At 43.5% G+C, this 20024-nt stretch overlaps 1 protein-coding gene across 1 annotated transcript in view; it reads left to right on the top strand.

Moving 5' to 3' along the window:
- LOC308285187 (uncharacterized protein) overlaps nt 1-19681 on the top strand; it is a 31436-nt gene extending 11755 nt beyond the window's left edge. Inside the window, exons 7-22 of the mRNA XM_080725903.1 lie at nt 1324-1421; nt 6540-6666; nt 7728-7882; nt 8871-8949; nt 10054-10164; nt 10578-10672; nt 11285-11371; nt 11539-11678; nt 12179-12313; nt 12692-13489; nt 13920-13977; nt 14478-14910; nt 15608-15709; nt 17232-17443; nt 18545-18742; nt 19443-19681. Of these exons, the coding sequence (XP_080582029.1) occupies nt 1324-1421; nt 6540-6666; nt 7728-7882; nt 8871-8949; nt 10054-10164; nt 10578-10672; nt 11285-11371; nt 11539-11678; nt 12179-12313; nt 12692-13489; nt 13920-13977; nt 14478-14910; nt 15608-15709; nt 17232-17443; nt 18545-18742; nt 19443-19591 (2977 nt within the window). The 3' untranslated portion in view covers nt 19592-19681. The remainder of the gene's footprint in view (nt 1-1323; nt 1422-6539; nt 6667-7727; nt 7883-8870; nt 8950-10053; nt 10165-10577; nt 10673-11284; nt 11372-11538; nt 11679-12178; nt 12314-12691; nt 13490-13919; nt 13978-14477; nt 14911-15607; nt 15710-17231; nt 17444-18544; nt 18743-19442) is intronic.
- The last annotated feature ends 343 nt before the right edge of the window (nt 19682-20024 follow it).

Raw genomic sequence — 20024 nt, 5'->3', positions numbered from 1 at the left:
AATGGCAGATCTATAAGCTTGCAGTGTGGCACTGTGCTGCTCTGTGAGCTTGTATATCTGCTATTTTTTAACTGTTAAAGCGTAAAATAATGGTTAAAATGGTCCCAGGCCTAAATGGATTTTAAAAATAGAAAAAGAGACCCCACAAAGTTGAATTATCCCATCATGTACACTAACTACCAGGAACATCTGAGCAAGACACCTCAAAATGAGATCATTACGAGGCTATTCTGAAAGTTATGTTTTTTCTAGACTTTTATTTTTCATCGGCCTAAGTAAGTGTTTGTTGTCAGTAGCTTGTAATGTTGACAGTTTTCAAATTTGAAGATTGATATCACCAGTGTTAGGCGGAAACCTTGCATGGACAAAACCATTACTTATCAGGAAATGGAAAGAATAACATGTGGTCCATTGGATTCAATATAGTTAATTAGTCACTCAAGCTCTTGTGGTGTCCCTATTTTGGGCATTATAGGTAAAGATTTTCCAACTTACATGTGTCACATTGTGATGCCTGGTGTATCAGTTATTTACTTTTATGCCACACTCATAGGGCATTCATTTAGGAAAACAAACATGGAGATACAAGGTTTCTGCCCGACAGTGATGGTACAAAATCTAGATGACGGTATTATACCAGTTGTGATGATGTGGATGAAGTCGCCAGGGAGCTTGTCTGTTGCTTTGCTAGGTCAAGAATGGGGCTAGATTCAGAGTTGTTAATTTTATACAAGCTTGCAGTATAGTTGAGAGTTCTTTTTCGGAATGACTGCAGAAATATGCCTTGTCGAGGACTGTACGAAAGGAAAGGCACACATGGAGTGGTGGTTTGTGGATCAACCTCAGTCGGTCTTGGTCTCACCTTTTGTACCAAGAACTGTGTTTGAGTCAGGCAGGAGTCAAGTATCGGTAAAATCATTCCTTTAGTTTTGTTCGTCCATAGATTGAAGAATGATTTTGACACATCTTTTGGTCAGTGTTTTGAGAAGTGGTTTTGCGTGGTATGTTTTTGTTAGATAAATACTGTTTACAGGCACCTTGTACCATCTTCATCAGAGAGCGGATAGAGACTCTGTAGCTAGGCAGTGATAAGTTCAAACCGGGCCGAGAACAGCTGTAATTCCCTCTGACACGAGCTGGAAATCACTGGGTTGTTGAGCCAATAGGGGATACGGCTGGCTGTGTGTGGTGGACGGTGTCCTTGATGGAGGAGCGCGTTAGCTCCAGCTGTGGTCCCTGGCGGTCTGTCTACCTTTGTGTGTGTGTGTGTGCGCCTGCATTGTTTGACTGTCTTGCCTTTCCCCCCCTTGCCTGTGTCTTCAGTTTCTCACCAACGGATAATAAATTTGCCACTTGCTCAGACGACGGCACCGTGCGCATCTGGGACTTCATGCGATGTCACGAGGAGAGAATCCTCCGAGGTACGTTCGTCTCTGTCTGTCCATCGGCGGGACGGTGGCTGGTGTACCAAACTGCACCGCATTTCACTTCACTTCTCTCTCAGACCCCTCGCACACACACACACACACACACACACACACACACACACACACACACACACACACACACACACACACACACACACACACACACACACACACACACACACACACACAGGGACAGGTGTTCAGGGATTTGGAAATGTCTAGCTTTTCATTCATTCACTCAGGTGTATTTTTATAGCTCTTCGAAAATGGATACAATGTGCTTCAAATACAAATAAAATGTTGCTTGATAGATAGACTATACAAATGTTACAAACAATAGAAAACGATGTAAATCGACAATACGCGCCAGTAAAAATATATGAAAGGTACAAAAGTGAAATGGAAATGTTTTAAAGGACAACTTTGTTTTTGTTTTTTTATAACAAGGGTTCGTATTTTAAATTATTAGAGAAAAGAAAAGATGAGTGTTGGAATGTTTTCATTTACTGCCTTCTATCATTTTAGCAAAGTTAACGATTTCAGTGGGTGGGGGCATGCGTACCAGTGGCTAAATATGTATTTTTAGACACAATAAGCCCATTCCCCAGATGCACCACAATCTGTCATTGGCAGATGTGACTTATGGGGGCTAGTAGTGTTACCGTAAATGGTAATGGCTTGTGTCTAAAAATACACATTTAACCACGTTTGCGCATTCCCCCTCCCACTGAAGTGGTAAATGAAAACATTTTAACACTAATCATTTTTTTTCTCTAATTACAATCTAAAATATGAACCCTTGTTGCAAAAAAACTAAAACAAAGTTGTCCTTTAATGAGTTCTTCACAAATCGGAGTGTAAGCTATCAATCAACAAGGTGGCTGTTGACTTGTGGGAAAAACATGCTTAGCCTTATTATCAGGGAAATGTTGGGATTGGACCAAAATGCTGTTGAGCCGACAGCTCTTGGCCAGACCTACCGATGCCTTGGCAGCACAGCTTGTGTACCTTATTACACTTTGCACTAAGGGTTCTTGTACTGGCTGTCAGGAACTCTGCCAGGACAGAGTACTTATTAACTGATGTGTACGGCTGCACCACTTAATCTAAAGCCAGGAGCTCATTTTAAACTCAATATCAAGATCAACGTAATTGGCAAAATAAGCTGTTTTCTGGTAGATGACTTATATTACTAGCACAAAGGAAAGGGAGAGTTTAAAAGGAGCCCCTTTACAGGTCTATAACTCTGAGAGTGTACAAATGGAACCAAATGGACCCGTCAGGGTCCATTTGTACACTCTCAGAGTTATGGGTTTTCTTGGAAGTAAAACATTTAAGAAGCGCTGGTTTAGAGACTATTTCACGTATTCTATATCTGACACGGCTGTCATTCACAAGTGAGGAACTCCCTACTAGTGGAAGTTGATCAGTGTACCACTGATGTACCTAACAGATGGTGCAGCAGAAGTGCATGTAAACACGCAAGTGATCAAAGCGACACAAATCTGGTCTGTATTTCTCAAACGTACGTCACTACTATTACTGCAATTCATAAGAGGAACTCTTAGAGGAACTCTTGATAGACTTGAAAAAAATCACTTGACATCATTTAATGCTTTAAAGTAGGACTTGTCCTATTTATTTTAGAGTCTTATCCTGTTCTCAAGACAGAGATTTTCACATTGTCCTCTCAATGGAATGACAGGATTCGTGCTAGAAATTGAACGAAGTTGTCCTAAAACAAACAAGGGGCTTTTTCCAAAGCAACACGTTTCTGTTGATAGACACTAATTGATATTAATTAATGACACTAATTGACTAATGATTGATGTGCTCAACACCTGAAAGCAGCGCTGCATCTTTATAATGTAGTAACTCGCCACTGTCCAGGGATACTAATAGATGGATGTACAAAACTCCCTCCATAATGACTGTAACCAGAGCACTGAATTATGTTATCTAGCTCAGGGGTTCCCAAACTTTTTTGTCTCAGGGCCCCCCATAAATATTTCTTTTAATCCGAGGCACCCCTACATTATAGTTTTCACTCCCAGCACCTTATATTTATAGTATATCCTCATTGTCGGGTGGATACCTATAAAATGTACTAAACTAGTGAAAACAGCCGATCTACAAAGCACACAACGCCTCGCATCGCAAGGCGTTGTGTGCTTGTAGATCGGCTGTTTTCACTAGTTTTGTGCGACAGTCTTGTATGATGAAGCAGGGCTTTGCTTTACCAAAAGACGTACTCATTTGAAACTTGGAGATATGAGGTTTCTGCCTGACAGTGACGATATTTTAGTGATTATGTTGCGAGGAAAACGTTGAGATAATAGCCATTTTGGTTAGAACTGACTGAAAATAACTTTGTACTTCAAGTTTAAAATGATACTAAATATTCTTTCAAGTGTTCAAATAAATTCCAAATATTATCAAATTATTTCACGGCACCCCTGGACTGCCGTAACGGGCACCCCAGGGTGCCCCGTCACCCACTTTGAAAACCCCTGATCTAGCTATCCAGACACACAGGGACTCGGGGCATTATTTGTGTAACCCAATTATGAAGCAGCTCAGTGGCCTTGTGGTTAGTGTCCCCGTCCTGAGACTGGGAGGTTGGGATTCGATCCCCGGCCGAGTCATACCAAAGACTCTGAAGGATGGGACCCAATGCCTCCTTGCATCAGTAAATGGAAAAAATAACCAGTGTTCCAATGGATTCAAAATAGTCGGTCACAACAAGCTCATGTTTCGTTACATATTTATAAAACCCATAGACCAGGGGTTCCCAAACTTCTTTGTCTCAGGGCACCCCATAAATATTTGTTTTAATCCGAGGCACCCCTACATTATAATTTTCACTCCCAGCACGTTATATTTATAGCATATCGTCGTTGTCGGGTGGAAACCTTGTATGTCCAAAACCGTTCGTTTTGTATTTATCATCTATAAAATGTACTAAATGCGAGGCGTTGTGTGCTTGTAGATCGGCTGTTTTCACTAGTTTTGTGCGACAGAGGTTTCTGCCTGACAGTGACGATATTTTAGTGATTATGTTGCGAGGAAAACATTGAGATAATAGCCATTTTGGTTAGAACTGACTGAAAATAACTTTGTACTTAAAGTTTAAAATGATACTAAATATTTTTTCAAGTGTTCAAATAAATTGATCTCGCGGCACCCCTGGACTGCCGTCACGGCACCCCAGGGTGCCCCGTCACCCACTTTGAAAACCCCTGCCATAGACAAGCCATAACCACTTTAAACCTGGTGTCCCTGTTTTGGGCATTATAAATGATTGTATTTGTTTATTTTTAAATGGCAACGATCTACAAACTCACAATGTGACACATTGAAAAAAATGAGCTTGCAGATCGGTTATTTTCGCCAGTTTTGAATGACAGTCGTTGCATAAAGTATAAAATGGGACATTAATTTATGAATAAATAAACATTAAAAGGATGAAATAGGGAGATGCAAGGCCTATGCCCATCAGTGGCACTGGTGCTATGTTAGTTGTTGCCACCTTGACACTTTCCTTGATTGCTTTATATGATCAGGATCCAGCGTTATTTAAAATGATCAAATGAAAGAGTAAATGGTTGTCTGTTAGCTTAGAAACCAGTATGCATTCACAGGTGACTTGTTTTTCTGGTTTACATCAATCCATACATTTAAATTAACCTAATATGAACACCATTTCAGCAATAAGTACAGAGTGCTGTTTTCAACCAATTATAGTAATATTTATATTGTGTGTGCTGTGCATCACATATAGCACTCTACTCTGTCAATATAATGTACTATAGGCAATAAAAAATACAAATTTCAGATTAATTCCATTTAATAAATAGAACATGAAATAAAAGTGTTAACCAAAGTAAAAGAAAAAGAGAATAACGTGTAGAAATTCAAGGAATTCCTGCTGCGAATAAAAGTGTTTTCAGAAGTGATTGAAAAGATGACATTATGTATCCTGTTATTGAAGACTAAACACGTGCCTCTTTGAGTTCAAAGTGTAAACTGTATATTTATTTATTTGCCACCCTCAACTCTTCTGATTGTCTAACGTCTGATTGTTCAGAAGTTAGACCTGTACTTTTACCGCTGTTGACTTTACCAAAAATAATGATAAAACAAGATACAATAAAATATTTTCCTTCTACAGTAAGAAATTGTAAGCTGATCTCATTCATGTTCTCAGACAAAGAGGCTTTATTCATCTATTCATGTTCTCAGACAAATAGGCTTTATTTATCTAGACCATATCTCTTTTTTCCAAGGACACCCCTGTGATACAATGATTTATCTCTGGGACCCCAATCTACAGTAACAACGAGAGTGTACACTGAGAAAAAAATCAGGGGTCAATTTGGTTTAAATTTGTATAAACAAGACTTACAGACCCTTAATGGTCCATGTTCCTAACTATCAGTCATTTAGCTGGAACCTCCTCAAGGACCCCTGGGGGTGCTCAGACCCCATATTGAGAACCACTGATATGGTGGTTATTGATTTATTAAATTAGAGCTAATGCTGAATGCATTATGATTCAAAACTCCACATGTATCTTCGCTGTAATTCTCCATTGTGAATAGGGTAACAGGAGTAGCCTGTTTGTTTAAAAGTGTTAAAAAGTCAAATATATTGTATTGATCCTGTATTCCCTTGTTTGTAATTGATTGGACTCACATAATCACTGTTCTGGGCCAATACAGTCAGATACATTCACATTCCTTATAACTCAGAATACAGTATTACATAGAATCCAGAATGATTAGAAACGGGTGTGCACACCTTTTTTTTACCACACACACACACACACACACACACACACACACACACACACACACACACACACACACACACACACAAACCTGCCTAGCCTATTAAAACGCAAAATCTGTGTAATTTTCAAAAATACCAGATATACAAGCTTGCAGCGCAACACTTCGAGCTTGTACATCTGCTATTTTTGAATATTTTTGAAATATCTTGGAAGTGTTTGATAAAATCTTGAACAATAATTTAGAATTACGAAAAAGGTTTGTAGCATTTGTATAAGTGGCCTCCACGGTCTAAATCTAACAACGTTTTTTCCCTCTGCAGGTCACGGTGCTGATGTGAAGTGCGTGGACTGGCACCCCACCAAGGCCCTGGTGGTCTCTGGGAGCAAGGACAGCCAACAGCCCATCAAGTTCTGGGACCCCAAGACCGGACAGAGTCTGGCTACACTGTGAGTTCCTGTCAACATGCAACTGCAGACGGTTGACTTTGATCCAGGGTGTCTGACATGTAGATCTCTGTCAGGTGGAAACCTTGTATGTCCAATACCGTTAGTTTTTAGGAAATGGAACAAGAATAAGAGTGTCAAGCACTAAGGGCCCTATTTTCGTCCATGCCTTACTCCTTGTTCCTAAACTTCTTTGCCTTTTTTTTTTTTACTATTTTGAAAAAACATTTTTAAATAGTTCAAATATCTGATCTACAAGCTCACAACGAGGCAATGTAGATCGGCTATTTGAAGTATTATAAAAATAAGGCATGGATGAAAATATAGCTGTAAGTGACAAAAAAAGGTTTCTTCCTGACCGTGACAGATCAAGTTTTATTCTTTTCAGCATATAGTTTGTCTCCTCAGAATTGTTGATGTCTTGTAATGGTGCCACTTTCTAGGACTAATGCCTCATTCACATACAGAAAAGCCAAGCTAATGGTTGCTTGGTAATTCAATGTAATCTCTATGCAAATCAGCTTTAAAAAAAAATCCAAGCTTTTTTTTTTTCAGCTTGGACATTTTAAAAGCTTGTTTGCATAGAAATTACTTTGAATTACCAAGCCAACCATTAGCTTGGCTTTTCTTAATGTGAATGAGGCATTAGTCTCTTAAGCGAGCACTTCAATCATTGTCAACTTTTAACTTCTCACCAATGCTCATTATTATAAGATTTGGCACCATTTCTGTCTACTCAACTCACTGTGTCTCAGAGGTGGGCTGTGGACATGTGCACCGATGACCTCATGGGTGTGGAGTCCAAGCTAATGGAAACAACAGCCTTTCTCTCCCAGGTCTTTTCTCTCCCAACTGGCATGCAGAAATAGAAGCCATTGGTCTTGCATCAATACAATCTCTTAAAAAGACAGAAATTAGGACCCACATATACGGAGCTTATTGGGGTCCCTGTCACAAAATGTTTTCAAATAGTGGTCCGTGATAAATCCATTTAATATTCCACGAGAACTCACCCTCTCTCTCTCTCCCCCTCCTCCCTCCATTGCTTCTCTCTCTCTCTTTAGCCACGCTCACAAAAACACAGTGATGGAGGTGAAATGGAACCTGAACGGTAACTGGCTGCTGACGGCGTCACGTGACCACCTGTGTAAACTGTTCGACATCCGCAACCTGAAGGAGGAGCTGCAGGTGTTCAGAGGGCACAAGAAGGAGGCCACAGGTCAGCCATCATTACGGCCTATTTATGTTTGATAATTTAGTTTTTCCATACTTATTTGTTGTTTTGAAGGTGGCGAGTTGTTCTCAAAGTGAGGATTAGGGACCGTAGACCTAGCCACGCATTGGCAGTAGGGGTGGGCGATATGGAAAAATACAATATCACGATATTTTCCCAAGCTGTATCGCGATACACGATTTTATCACAATTCTTTTTCACGTTGGTTTTTATGGTTATTTTTCAAGTTACTTGACAAAAACTAGACTCTCTGGGTTCCTTTTGGGAGGTCTAAATTGACCCTTACGGGTCCATTTGTATACTGTCAGAGTTAAGTGGAGACCTTGACATTTTAAAGTTTGAGAACTACCGATTTAGACCAAAATGCAAGTTTAAATTGAATTCTGCAATGAATCCCTGTATTAACGATTGAACAGGAATTGTCCTCAAGGCTCCCTCACATGTATCACGATATATACGATATCTCTGAAAAGGCATATCGTGGAGACATTGTATCGTCTCAACGATAATTATCACCATATCGCCCACCCCTAGTTGGCAGACTCATCCCACTGCAGGGGGGATGGGGGTGGATGAGCGTCTGACAACGAAAGGCTGCCGTAGACCGGTAGGGGTTCTTGAGAGTTCCATTGGGTCATCTTAGGCCTCACTCTCTCCACTGTTAGTATAGGCAAGGTAGAAGTCTATACTAAATCTATCTGATAACAAAAACAATCTGTTACGGGTGTACCAGGCCAAAAATAATTTCAAATGGTGGAACTGTATGTGGCTGTCCTTGGTATGACAATGTCTTAGCCAGCACCCATAAGTGATGTTGAGGACTTTGTAATTCCATTACCGAGAGTATGCCAGACCAGTACTTCTCCAGCATGACACTATGCATTATAACACAAATGATATTGATTTTATATGCAGCATCTGTAGTAATATTGGTAACAGTTGTAATGTTCATGTTGTGTGGTCTTTCCTCTAGCTGTAGCGTGGCATCCCATCCATGAAGGTCTGTTTGCTAGTGGAGGCTCTGATGGATCTCTACTCTTCTGGCACACAGGGTAACTATTGCAACGTTATAACAAAAAGTGTCATGACATGTGTATTTGTGTTTCTACATTGTCAATGCAGCCTGGAATCTTGTCTCTAGTCACTGTTACACTGGGCCCTGAACTGGCTGAACAAAGTATGACTAGGGATGGGACGATAAGTGATATTATCGTATATCGTGATAAAAAACACTCATGATAATAGTATCGTGGAGATTGAATTCATCGTGATATCGTCCTCCGTCATGCACTGGGATCAATTCACCTTTTATTTCCCGAGCTACATATCCAGTACTTAAACCCTCTAAAATTGGTAAAAGGTACTTATAATATACCTACTTGAGAGTCTTTTTTTCACTCTCTGTCAAATGTCTTTGCCAAAAAACAGCAGTGAGCTTGTAGATCTGCTGTTTTTTGGCAAATGTTCCGCCCAACGATAATGGATTTTGATTATCGTGATAATATCGTAAATCGCGACTTATTTTGTCACAATAATCGTGATATGAAATTTTCATATCGTCCCATACCTAAGTATGACAACAAGAACATGATTACACTGAGTGAGTCACACCATGTCAGCTGAGACACAAACTCCCTTTAGACCAAATTCGCACCGCAATGCTGGCACGTCACGTCAATGCAGAGTCTAAGGAAACGAGCGTCCAACGCTTTTCCCACATTGTTGGGACGGCGAGAGGGCAAAGACGGGCGTCAAAAGTTGAGAAAACCTCAACTAAATTACAGTACTTCATAGAGTGAAAGACGGAGAGCACTGTGCTCTGAAGTAGCATGGAGTAGGCATTATACACTATAACACCACAGAACAAGACTAACCTCTGGCTACTGACATTTTGTTACAAAATACAAAATCACTATCCTTTTTTTTTGTCAGGGCTGGTATGGCCGACTTTAGCATCAATCTGCACTTTCTTGAACTGGGTGGTTGTATGGCTGACAAAACATCACAATTCTACATATTGGGATAGTTGTTTATTAAACACAGCGCTGTTTAACAAATGACATACTGTATTAGGACTAGAATGGCGTAAAAAACAACAACAAAATAAATAATTTGTGAGATGTTATTTTGCTTTAATCCATGGACTTGCTCTTCAGGGTGGAGAAGGAGGTTGGTGGTATGGAGATGGCTCACGAGGGAATGATCTGGAGTTTAGCTTGGCATCCTTTGGGTCACATCCTGTGCTCCGGGTCCAACGACCACACCAGGTAGGGACAGCATCCAACACAACGCAGAACAGCTGACCACATACCCGTTTGACCCATTTAGACCTGAAAAATACACAAAAAGGTATTCTAAATCCTAACGGTATTGAAAAATGTATGTTTCTTTATCTGTGGTGTATTTGTCCACGGACCCTCATCTGAAAATATTTTGTTCCAAGTACCCCCCAAAAAGCATTGAAAAGATTTGAAATAAAATGTTTGCTTTAAAATAATATAATATTCAGTGATTTGCACAAATGTTCACGTTTTTTTTTCCTCTAAAATAGCACATCGACAAGAGATTACATATCTGCTATTTTTTTTTATTGTTAAAGCTTAAAATAATGGTTAAAGTGGTCAAAATCTAGAGTGACATGGCATTCCAGGTCAAATAACAAAACCTGTGTGTTCCGTAGCAAATTCTGGACGAGGAACCGTCCAGGGGACAAGATGAGGGACAGATACAACCTGAACCTTCTACCTGGAATGTCAGAGGACGGCGTGGAATACGGTGAGTTCTCTTCAGTTGGTGCTTGTGTGGAGATGAGAATATAACACCAGTATCGTTAAATGTCAGTATCATATGAAGATAATCGGTAGTATTATTAATATATAATGTAATAGTAGTGTGTTATCACTAGTATTGGTGTGGAGACTTCACTTCACTAGGTGACAAGCCCATATTCATACCTAAACCTTTATAATAAACCAATATACTGTCTTTTAGGAGAATAACTCGCAAATAAAAGTGCATTAATTCAGTATTACTCTGATAAAATGTAACGCATAATCCCATTATAATTCCAAGTTATATTGTATACCTTTGTGTTAATTATCACAAGTATATGTGTGTCAATATACAGCATACTGTATTTTTCCAAATAGTATCCCAGGCGTTTCATTCGCTGAATCGATTTGAACCCCTGGTGTTTAAAAGAACCAGGATGCTATTTGCCTCCATAATCTCATAAAAAAGTCACAGATATTGATGATGCATCATTACTTTACTCATTGCTATTATTCATTTCTTTCTTTGCTGATAGTGATTTAGATGGTATTTCAAGATGTAGGTATTTTGTCAATGTATTTAAACAGGAGTATATTTTGGTGCTTGTGTTTTTAGATGACATGGATCCAAACATCATGGCCTCCATCCCTGGTATGGGAATACCTGAACAGCTCAAGGTGGCCATGGAACAAGAGCAGAGTGGTGAGTGATCACTCACACCCACCACATTCTAATGAGAAACTGCACCAAAATTGTTTCTGAACTCTGTATTTAAGTGACGCACCACGCATTGCAATTTTCAAAGATGTGAAAATAAAGATGTGTCCGGGTAAAGTATTCATACATGATGATGATGCGTGTGTGTCCAGGTAAAGAGGCGGCTCCCGAGGTAGAGATGTCTATCCCGGGTCTGGACTGGGGCGTGGAGGAGGTCATGTCCAAAGACATGAAGAAGGTCCCTCAGAAGAAGGTCCCCTACGCCAAGCCAATCCCTGCTCAGTTCCAACAGGTACTGTAGGACCACCAGATACAGACCAAACACGCAGCGTTCAAGGATTTCATACATCAAATGTATCTCTCGTGGCGCTCAGGTGGCGCAGTGGTAAGGTCCCGGCCCACCCCCACATAGGTTGTGTGTTCAAATCCACTGTGGTGCATCCAGCTTTGTCCTGCATCTACGAACACAATTGGCCCACGTTAGGGGGAGGGAAGCCGAGCGGGGATGCTGCTATTGGTCGTTGCATGTAATCCTTCGGGCTTGGGGGGGAGGCGGCACCTCTCAGCGGGCAGTGTTGGGCGGGAGGAGTAGGACGAAGGCTCTACGTCATCATCCCGGTGGGGGCTCCTCACTTGCAGAATATACTGTAACACATTTTGGGTGATTTTGTGAACGTTTTGGTTGTGTATTACCAGAACACATTCGAAATAGATTTTGGTCAGAGATGTTCACTGTGTTTGGAAACATTTTAATAATGAGAAATGAATAACTCACTCTCTGCTTCATTCCAGGCCTGGGCTGACAATAAGGTTCCTGCACTGCCCCCTGGTGGCGAGCTGCCCAAAGGGATCAAGGTGGAACAGAAGATGGATGGGAAGAGGAGTGGTGCAGAGATGGAGCAGCAGTACAACAACCCCATGCTGGAGGTAAGCGCCTCTGCCTGCTCCCTCATTGTCATTTCATGTTTACATTCACCACTTAAGCACCGTAAAAAAACAAAAAAATAAAAAGACAACATATAAAATGTCACTCAGATCAGCTAACACAGGGAAGCTGACAAAACCCTCACTAAAAACCCCAAGACAACGATCCACTAGTCCTAGACTCTTCGCCCTCCTGGCCCCCAAACTGTGGAATAAATTCCCCAGTGCAATTGAAACTGCAGAGTCACTCCCTAGCTTCCACCGTGGTCTGAAGACACACCTCCTTAGCCCATAGCACTTACAGTAGCATTTACCTCTATGCTAGCCAGGTTCTACATTTTGACCTCTTGATAAATAACGTATCTTGTGTTGTTCCCGCAGCAAATGAAGATGGACCGTATGAACCAGATGAACCCCGACAACAACATGGGCCCTCCACCGGGTCAGGGGACCATGCCTCCATTCCCGGGGCCCGGAGGCCCCATGCCCCCTCCCCAGGGCTTCCCTCCAAACATGCCCCCCCAGCAGATGCCCCCCAACATGGGCGGCCCTCCTATGGGCCCTGGCGGCATGCAGCCCCCCTTCATGCCCCCGGGACAGATGGGCCCTCCGTCGGGTCCCCCGCCAACTCACCAAGGGCCCCCGCAGGGCATGATGGGCCCGCCGGACATGCACGGCCCTCCCCAGGGGATGCAGAGACACCCTGGTCCTCCCAGGAACATGGGCCCTCACGGCATGGCCTCGGGGCCCAGGGGAATGCAGGGGCCCGGCGGGATGATGGGGCCCCCGCCGCGAGGAATGGGCCCCCGGGACCCTCAGGGGCCGCCTCCGCAGGGTGGCATGATGCCCCCGCAAGGGAACATGATGGGCCCTCAGGGGCCAATGCAAGGGGGCATAATGGGACCCCCTCCCAGGACACACGGCAACATGCCCAACAATTTCGGGATGGGGAACATGCAGGGGCCACCGCCTGGAGGGATGCACGGGCCCCCAGGAAACATGCAAGGACCCCCGGGTAACATGCAGGGGCCCCCGGGTAACATGCAGGGGCCCCCGGGGAACATGCAGGGACCCCCAGGGAACATGCAGGGGCCGCCAGGAAACATGCAGGGACCCCCAGGAAATATGCAGGGCCCTCCTGGCAATATACAGGGGGGTCCTTCATACATGCACAATCAGGTGTGTTACATGCTGCGTTACAAATATAAACAATCTGTCACAAGTATTGACCAAGCATTTTATATTCAAAGTATACTTAATTGCTTCAGATCATTCATTTCCAAATGTATTTTTGCTGTAAAACACATTTCTGTGTAAAACACATTTCTGTGTAAAACAGGATACATCAATATTACACAAATGCAGGTGCACAGAAGGCCACATTCTTTAATCTTTATGCTGAAATACCCAGATTCTTTGAAATGTTTTTAACTTAACTAATGCCCCATATTGCTTAACACAACAAACCTTAACATCCTTCTTCCCCCAGTATAAGATCATAAAGCACCCAATCACATAATGTATAAATATTCTTGTATTACGTATAACGGTAACGGTGCGTGACAGGGCAGATGTACTGTATATCTGACTATTGTAATATCTGTTGCAGGGCCAAAACTCTGGACCCATGATGCACGGTATGGGACAGCAGGGACCCAATGGAAAAGGTAGGGAATGAGTGTTTTAAGTCTGCTTCCTGTTCACACTATCACATGACAGCGTGTATCGTTACATAAAGTAATAACAGAGTTTGATTACATTGTGGCATCGAGAAGGCTTGAAACAGGCTACCTGCTGCTGTTTGAATAAGTGCCACAGACTGTAGAGCACTGGTTACCAAACATTAATTTTGTCATGTGAAGCACCCTCCAGATTGATATGAATTTGGCTGAAGACCCCTTCTGAAAAGATGTTATGCCAGGGACCCGCATTAAGAGAACATTTGTTGTTAAAACTTTAAAAAATTGCGTTGCAACGCCTAAAAGGAAAACAGTTTTTATTCATATTTTCCAATGTTCAACAATGCCAGAAACACTATTAAATTGTTAATCATCAACTTAAATTTGTAATGGACAAATGAAATGTGAGAACCCCTGATGGAGGATATGAAACGGGACGGTCCGTTGTCTTAACCTCATAGCTCCTTCCTTTCTGTCCACCATCTCAGGAGACTCTCGAGGGCCTCCGCCCAACCATCACATGGGGCCTCCGCCGGGCCCTGGTGGCGGCGGCCCGGGAGGACCCGGCGGCGGTGGCAGCGGCGGCGGCCCCGGGGGAGACCAGGGCTCGGGGCCGGGCTACTGGGGAGACAACCAGCAAGGCCGAGGACGAGGGCCCCAGGACTTTGACGGGGGCCAGGACTTCCATGGCAACAGGGGGGGAGGCGTTGGTGGAGGAGGCGTTGGTGGAGGAGGGGGAGGGGGAGGGGGAGGAGGAGGAGAGGATAACTGGAGGCAGGGGCCTGGCCAGGGCTACCAGGGAGCGGGAGGACACAGAGGAGGAGGTGCAGGAGGTGGAGGAGGTGGAGGAGGAGGGAACTGGGGCTCCGAGGAGCGGTTCCCTCGCGACGGAGGAGATTTCCGAGGGCACAGGGATGACAGGTGAGCGGCTTTCTGACCCTTCACCATGGTGGTGCACAGTGAATATAGCTGATCAACAACATTATTCAGGCATGCAAACTTGTAGCTTTTCGGCGAAAATCGCCGTTTTGAATCCAAATTGGTCATTTGTGTGATTCGTTAAAAAAACTGTTTAGTATAATTTCCACCCAAATCTCCATCCTTGCAGAGCTCCATTGTGGTTCCTCACTATTTATTTTTTTATTATGGGATGAAACGTTTGCTTGTGAATTCTTCCAGCTGCTTACATTAACCTGCTTACTAACATCTTTGCTAGGTGTCTGGTTTAGCGACTTGTTTGATAAAACTCTGTCAAACAACTTAATTAACTGCTCTTTGCTTTCTGGCCGAGCTGCAAGGCTCCAACTCTTAAATTGACAATGAACATTGCACCTTGTGCTACATAGTTACCAGGATATCACTCCCAAATATTGTAGATCATCTTTATCTGTTGCTTCTGTGATTGAAGTTGCAGCGATGCAGACTAAACAGAAGCTTAATGTAGAACCAAACATTTTAACAGACATGAGGAAAGCATTTTAGACTTTGCAGCAGCTCGGTCCAGAAAGTACAAATCTGTCACCTTTCCAACTTCTAAAACTTGAAATACTTCTGGGTGGTGCGTGCGTGCCGTGCGCGTGTGTGTGTGTGTGTGTGCGTGTCTACCTTTGTGTGACAGGTATGATTATGATAGTTATGGAGGTCCAGGAGAGGAACACGACCCCAGACACAGAGACAGACTTCCTCCGAGACATGGCCACGGCCACGACTCTGATGACATGTGGGTGTCACAGTCACACACTGATCAGCCAGTCAGCTTCGCTGCCAGGGCTTTGCGTCGGCCACTCTCCCTAATTCCATTCCACTCTTATTCCATCCGTGTTTTGAGAGTGTAGTGCTTTCACACTGGAAAAGAAGTAAAACACATATTCTATACTTAAACAACTTCAGCCATTTTCATTTTGTCCCAAACATGTCATTGCCACTGTTCCCATGTGTGCTGTGCCAACCCCTACCCCATGCCTGCCTGGTCATGTCCGAGTCCCTGCTGCAAGGAATCCAACCCGAGTCTCTGTTGTGTTGTACACTGACAGACCTAAATCACTGGATCTTTTAAGTGTAGTGAAAATGGGACAATATTGTCTCATAATGCAGCACACAGCAAGGGTTGATTCATACTCGTAGCTGGAACAACGTGTCAGACTTGTCTCTTTGTTTCTCTTTTCTATTGTCATGAAATGCTTGGAGCATTTTTTCCCCTGCTTCATTTGTTGACAACATGCATCAGGCCACTACATCTGGTTTACTCCTGGACCCGTCTTTTTTATTTATTTCTTTACTGCTTGTTACCGTTCCGCAGCACACAAAGCAGGACTCAACAGTGTTGTAAAGCATGGAATTGGGACTTTAATACTCACCTCTAGAGTATACTGTATCTCCTTTCACACTAGCGAGCTGCTAACTAACTAACTTGCATGGTTTCATTCATAAAGATACTAACTTCACCTCCTTTCAGAGGTTTCTCCTTAACCCATTTAGACCTAAGGCAAATTTTAAAAAATGGCCTCTAAATCCTAAACTAAAAGTTTTCATAAAATATATACTGTTCATGGCAACACCTAAAATGATTCCCGGTTTTAAATGTATAAAAAACGTATAGGCTTTCCCGGTCTTGTGTTATTGGGTTAATTCAATCTCCAAAAGGCCAAAGATCGACACAAGATTGCCCAAATGTGCATATACACTATTTGCTCCTTGAAACATGTCTCCCATATCTCAAATATATAGTCATTGCACAAGTTGTATATTAGGTTTTCTTATTATTTAGTGTTCTAAATCAGTGGTTCTCAACCTGTGGGTCGGGACCCCCAGGGTGGTCCCCTGATGATTGGCTTAATGTGAAACATTGTTTTCTCACTCAACAGTAAACAAACCAACATAAAGTGTAAGTGTATGGAGGCTATCTACACATTTCTAAAGTGACAATTGAAGGACCTTTTAATACTTCTAAAATGACAAATTAAACATTGGCTAAATTGTCAATTATTAGAGGCAGAAATTGTGAAAATAGCAGATCTACATGCTCACAATAGAGCATGTAGATCTGCTATTTTCCGAACAGAACCATGTCATACAAAATGTAATGTCTCTCTTAGTGCTTGTTAGGGTGGGGGGTCCCCAGGCAAAATATGATTATTTTGGGGGTCGCGGCCTGAAAAGGTTGAGAACCACTGTTCTAAATATGGTGGGGAGGGGGTTAGTCCTGGTTTAGGGTCTCACCGTTCACTGTCTCCTGACCTCAGGTACCGAGGCGGGGGTCCGGGGCGTCCTGGTGGAGGGAGAGGCTACAACAACAACGAGGAGTACGGCAGCCAGGACGAGGGCTTTAATGACGGCCCCGGAGACGACATGGGACGAGGAGGAGGAGGAGGAGGATGGGACAACAGCGGACGGGGACGAGGCCGTGGAGGAGGTCCTCCCAGAGGAGGAGGAGCAGGAGGCGGCGGGGGAGGAGGTGAGACGATATTAAAAAAAAAAAAAGAAATCTAGATCAGAGGTTTTCAGGCCAAGGACCCCTTAGTTTGAGAGAGGGACCCCCCACAACCTGTTCATAGATTCCATAGTTTCATCGTCTGACAGCACAATCGTCAGTGTATTTTGGATTCATGTCAATTTGCGTTTTCAGATGTTTAAAACACTTGAGCCATCATTACCTAATAAACTTGACCTTTCACTCTGTACTTAGTCTGCTCTTTTTCCCCTCTACACCAAACCTCTTTGCCGACGCCGATCTACAAGCTGAGCTTGTAGATCTGCTATTTTTGGCTACAGTTCTCAGAATATGGACACTAGGGTTCAAGTTGTTAATATTAAAAAGGATTGGAAGATTTGGAGGACCCCCTGTAGTAACTCTGAGGACCCCCCCAGGGGTCCTGGACCCACTGTTGAAGACCCCTGATCTAGATTATTCAAAAACGTCCTAACTTTTTTTGATGTCAGACGTACAAGCTTGCAGCGCAGTACGGAGTAAAGCGCTGTGAGCTTGTACATACAGTAAATGGTAAATGGTGCATTTATTTAGCGCCTTTATCCAAGGCGCTTTACAGAGATTGTGCTTTACATTCACCCATTCACACACACATTACATTTACCTCGTTTCCAAAGTTTCAATGTACAGATTACCCTGCATTTGATGTATGTATTTACCTTGCTTATTGCAAGTGAATTCATATATAGTTTTGAGAGTGAAATGGCTACTTTCAATGTTAGAGTATAAAGTCTATGTACAGTAGGGAGAAAACCAAAACTGTTATTTCTCAGTAACAGTGGCTTTGCGCCGTGCCTCGAGCTTTTATATCTGTTAACTTTGATACCTTTGTGTGACACTCTAGTATGATCATGTACTGTAGGTCATTAATTAAAATTTAAAAAAAAGTTAAAACATGGAGAGTAGAGGTTACCAGCAATATTACCCTTGATGGAAGTTCTCTAGTCTAACACAGAAAAAATAATAACACAAATCTCTGTAACATGCCCACTATGTTAGTAGTTGCTGAGTCCCTGACGATCCGTGTGTTTGTGTGTGTGTCTCTCTCTCTCTCTCTCTCTCGCTCAGGTCACGAGGGGTACAACCAACAGATGCATGAGGGCTCGTCCCCGGCCAGCCGGGAGCGCCCGTCGTCCCTGCAGGGCATGGACATGGCATCGCTGCCCCCCCGCAAACGCCCCTGGCACGAAGGACCCGGCACCGGAGGAGACCCCCGAGACAGAGAGTCCCCTGGAGCAGGGCCTGACGGAGGAGGAGGAGGAGGAGGTAAACCGAGACCGTTTCACATGGTTCAACCCATTAACACTTTTCATGCCTAAAACGGAGATCTCCGTTTTAGCACTTTTGTTGACTTCTGTGCCAGCATTTTTTTGTGGTTTTACCATGTTTTTGTAGGACGATCGCGCGTGTGCACACTGCCGTTCGTGTCCTCCGTTTTTCTTTGCGGAGCATTCCGCACCCTTACTGTTTGTGAGCGAGCAGTGAAATGGCTTCCGTATTGATTCAGCTCGGCTCGGGCTGCACTCAAATTCATGCAGGCGGGGCCATGTGAGGCTGTGGAAACCTAGAACCCGCGGAAACGCATTTCTTCTGCAGTTAGATGGGACTGGATGGGGAATCGATGTTTTGTTTTCGAGTTATTTAGTCTCCAAGCAACTATTAGCAGCCGAGGCTTGATCGAACGGCAGACAACGGCGATATTAATACGCTGATTAAAGAAAACGCTTAGACGGAGATCTCTGTCTAAGGTAGTAGTTTTAAACCAAAATCATAAAAGTCCAGCCACGAAATGTGTTAAGATCCATTCTTTTTTTACTGTGTTTGTTGCACTTTCTTTCAAGTGTAAAGTGCATTATAAAAATCTTTTATTATTATTCATTGTTTAGTAAACGGATCACTAGTGTCGAAAACGGCTGTGGAATCAGAGATGCTAAACGTCGTCTTTGTCTCCCATGTATCTGTCCAGGTCGTCCGGCACAGAGAGATGACGGGGGCTACGGCGGGCCCCCGGGTCGCGGAGGCCGGGGGGGCTGGGGGCCGGGAGGACCCAGAGGAGGACCCCGGGGAGGACCTAGAGGCGGGCCCCCCAGGGGAGGGCGGGGGCGGCCTCAATGATGAGGAAAGACTCAGCACTTGTTACCTCCTCTTCATCTTGCCTCCTCTCTCCGCCACGCCAGTGTTTCTCAAACTTTCAAAATTCCAAGGTCTCCCCTTAACTCTGACGGCGTACAAATGGAACCAAATGAACCCGTTAGGGTTCATTTGGTTCCATTTGTACGCTGTCAGAGTTAGACTTGTATGGGTCAATTTAGACCCCCATAAAGGAACCCACAGAGTCCGCTTTGAGAACCACTACGCTGCGCCATCCCTGGAACGTCACCCCACATGCTCCGTAACGACGCCAAGGACCAACACAACCACACAAACCTGGCCATGCCCTGCCGGGCCGTGCCAGGCCATGACCCTGGCACAGGTGGTGGCGTTGGGATTGAACATGGATCGCATGGAGTTGTGTGAAGAGACAGAGGGAAGAACAGAGAGGAGAGAC

The sequence above is a fragment of the Nannobrachium achirus genome (genome assembly GCF_963921795.1).
Source record: "Nannobrachium achirus genome assembly, chromosome: 5".
Taxonomy (NCBI): Eukaryota; Metazoa; Chordata; class Actinopteri; order Myctophiformes; family Myctophidae; genus Nannobrachium; species Nannobrachium achirus.
This window is presented reverse-complemented; position numbering and strand designations above follow the sequence as displayed.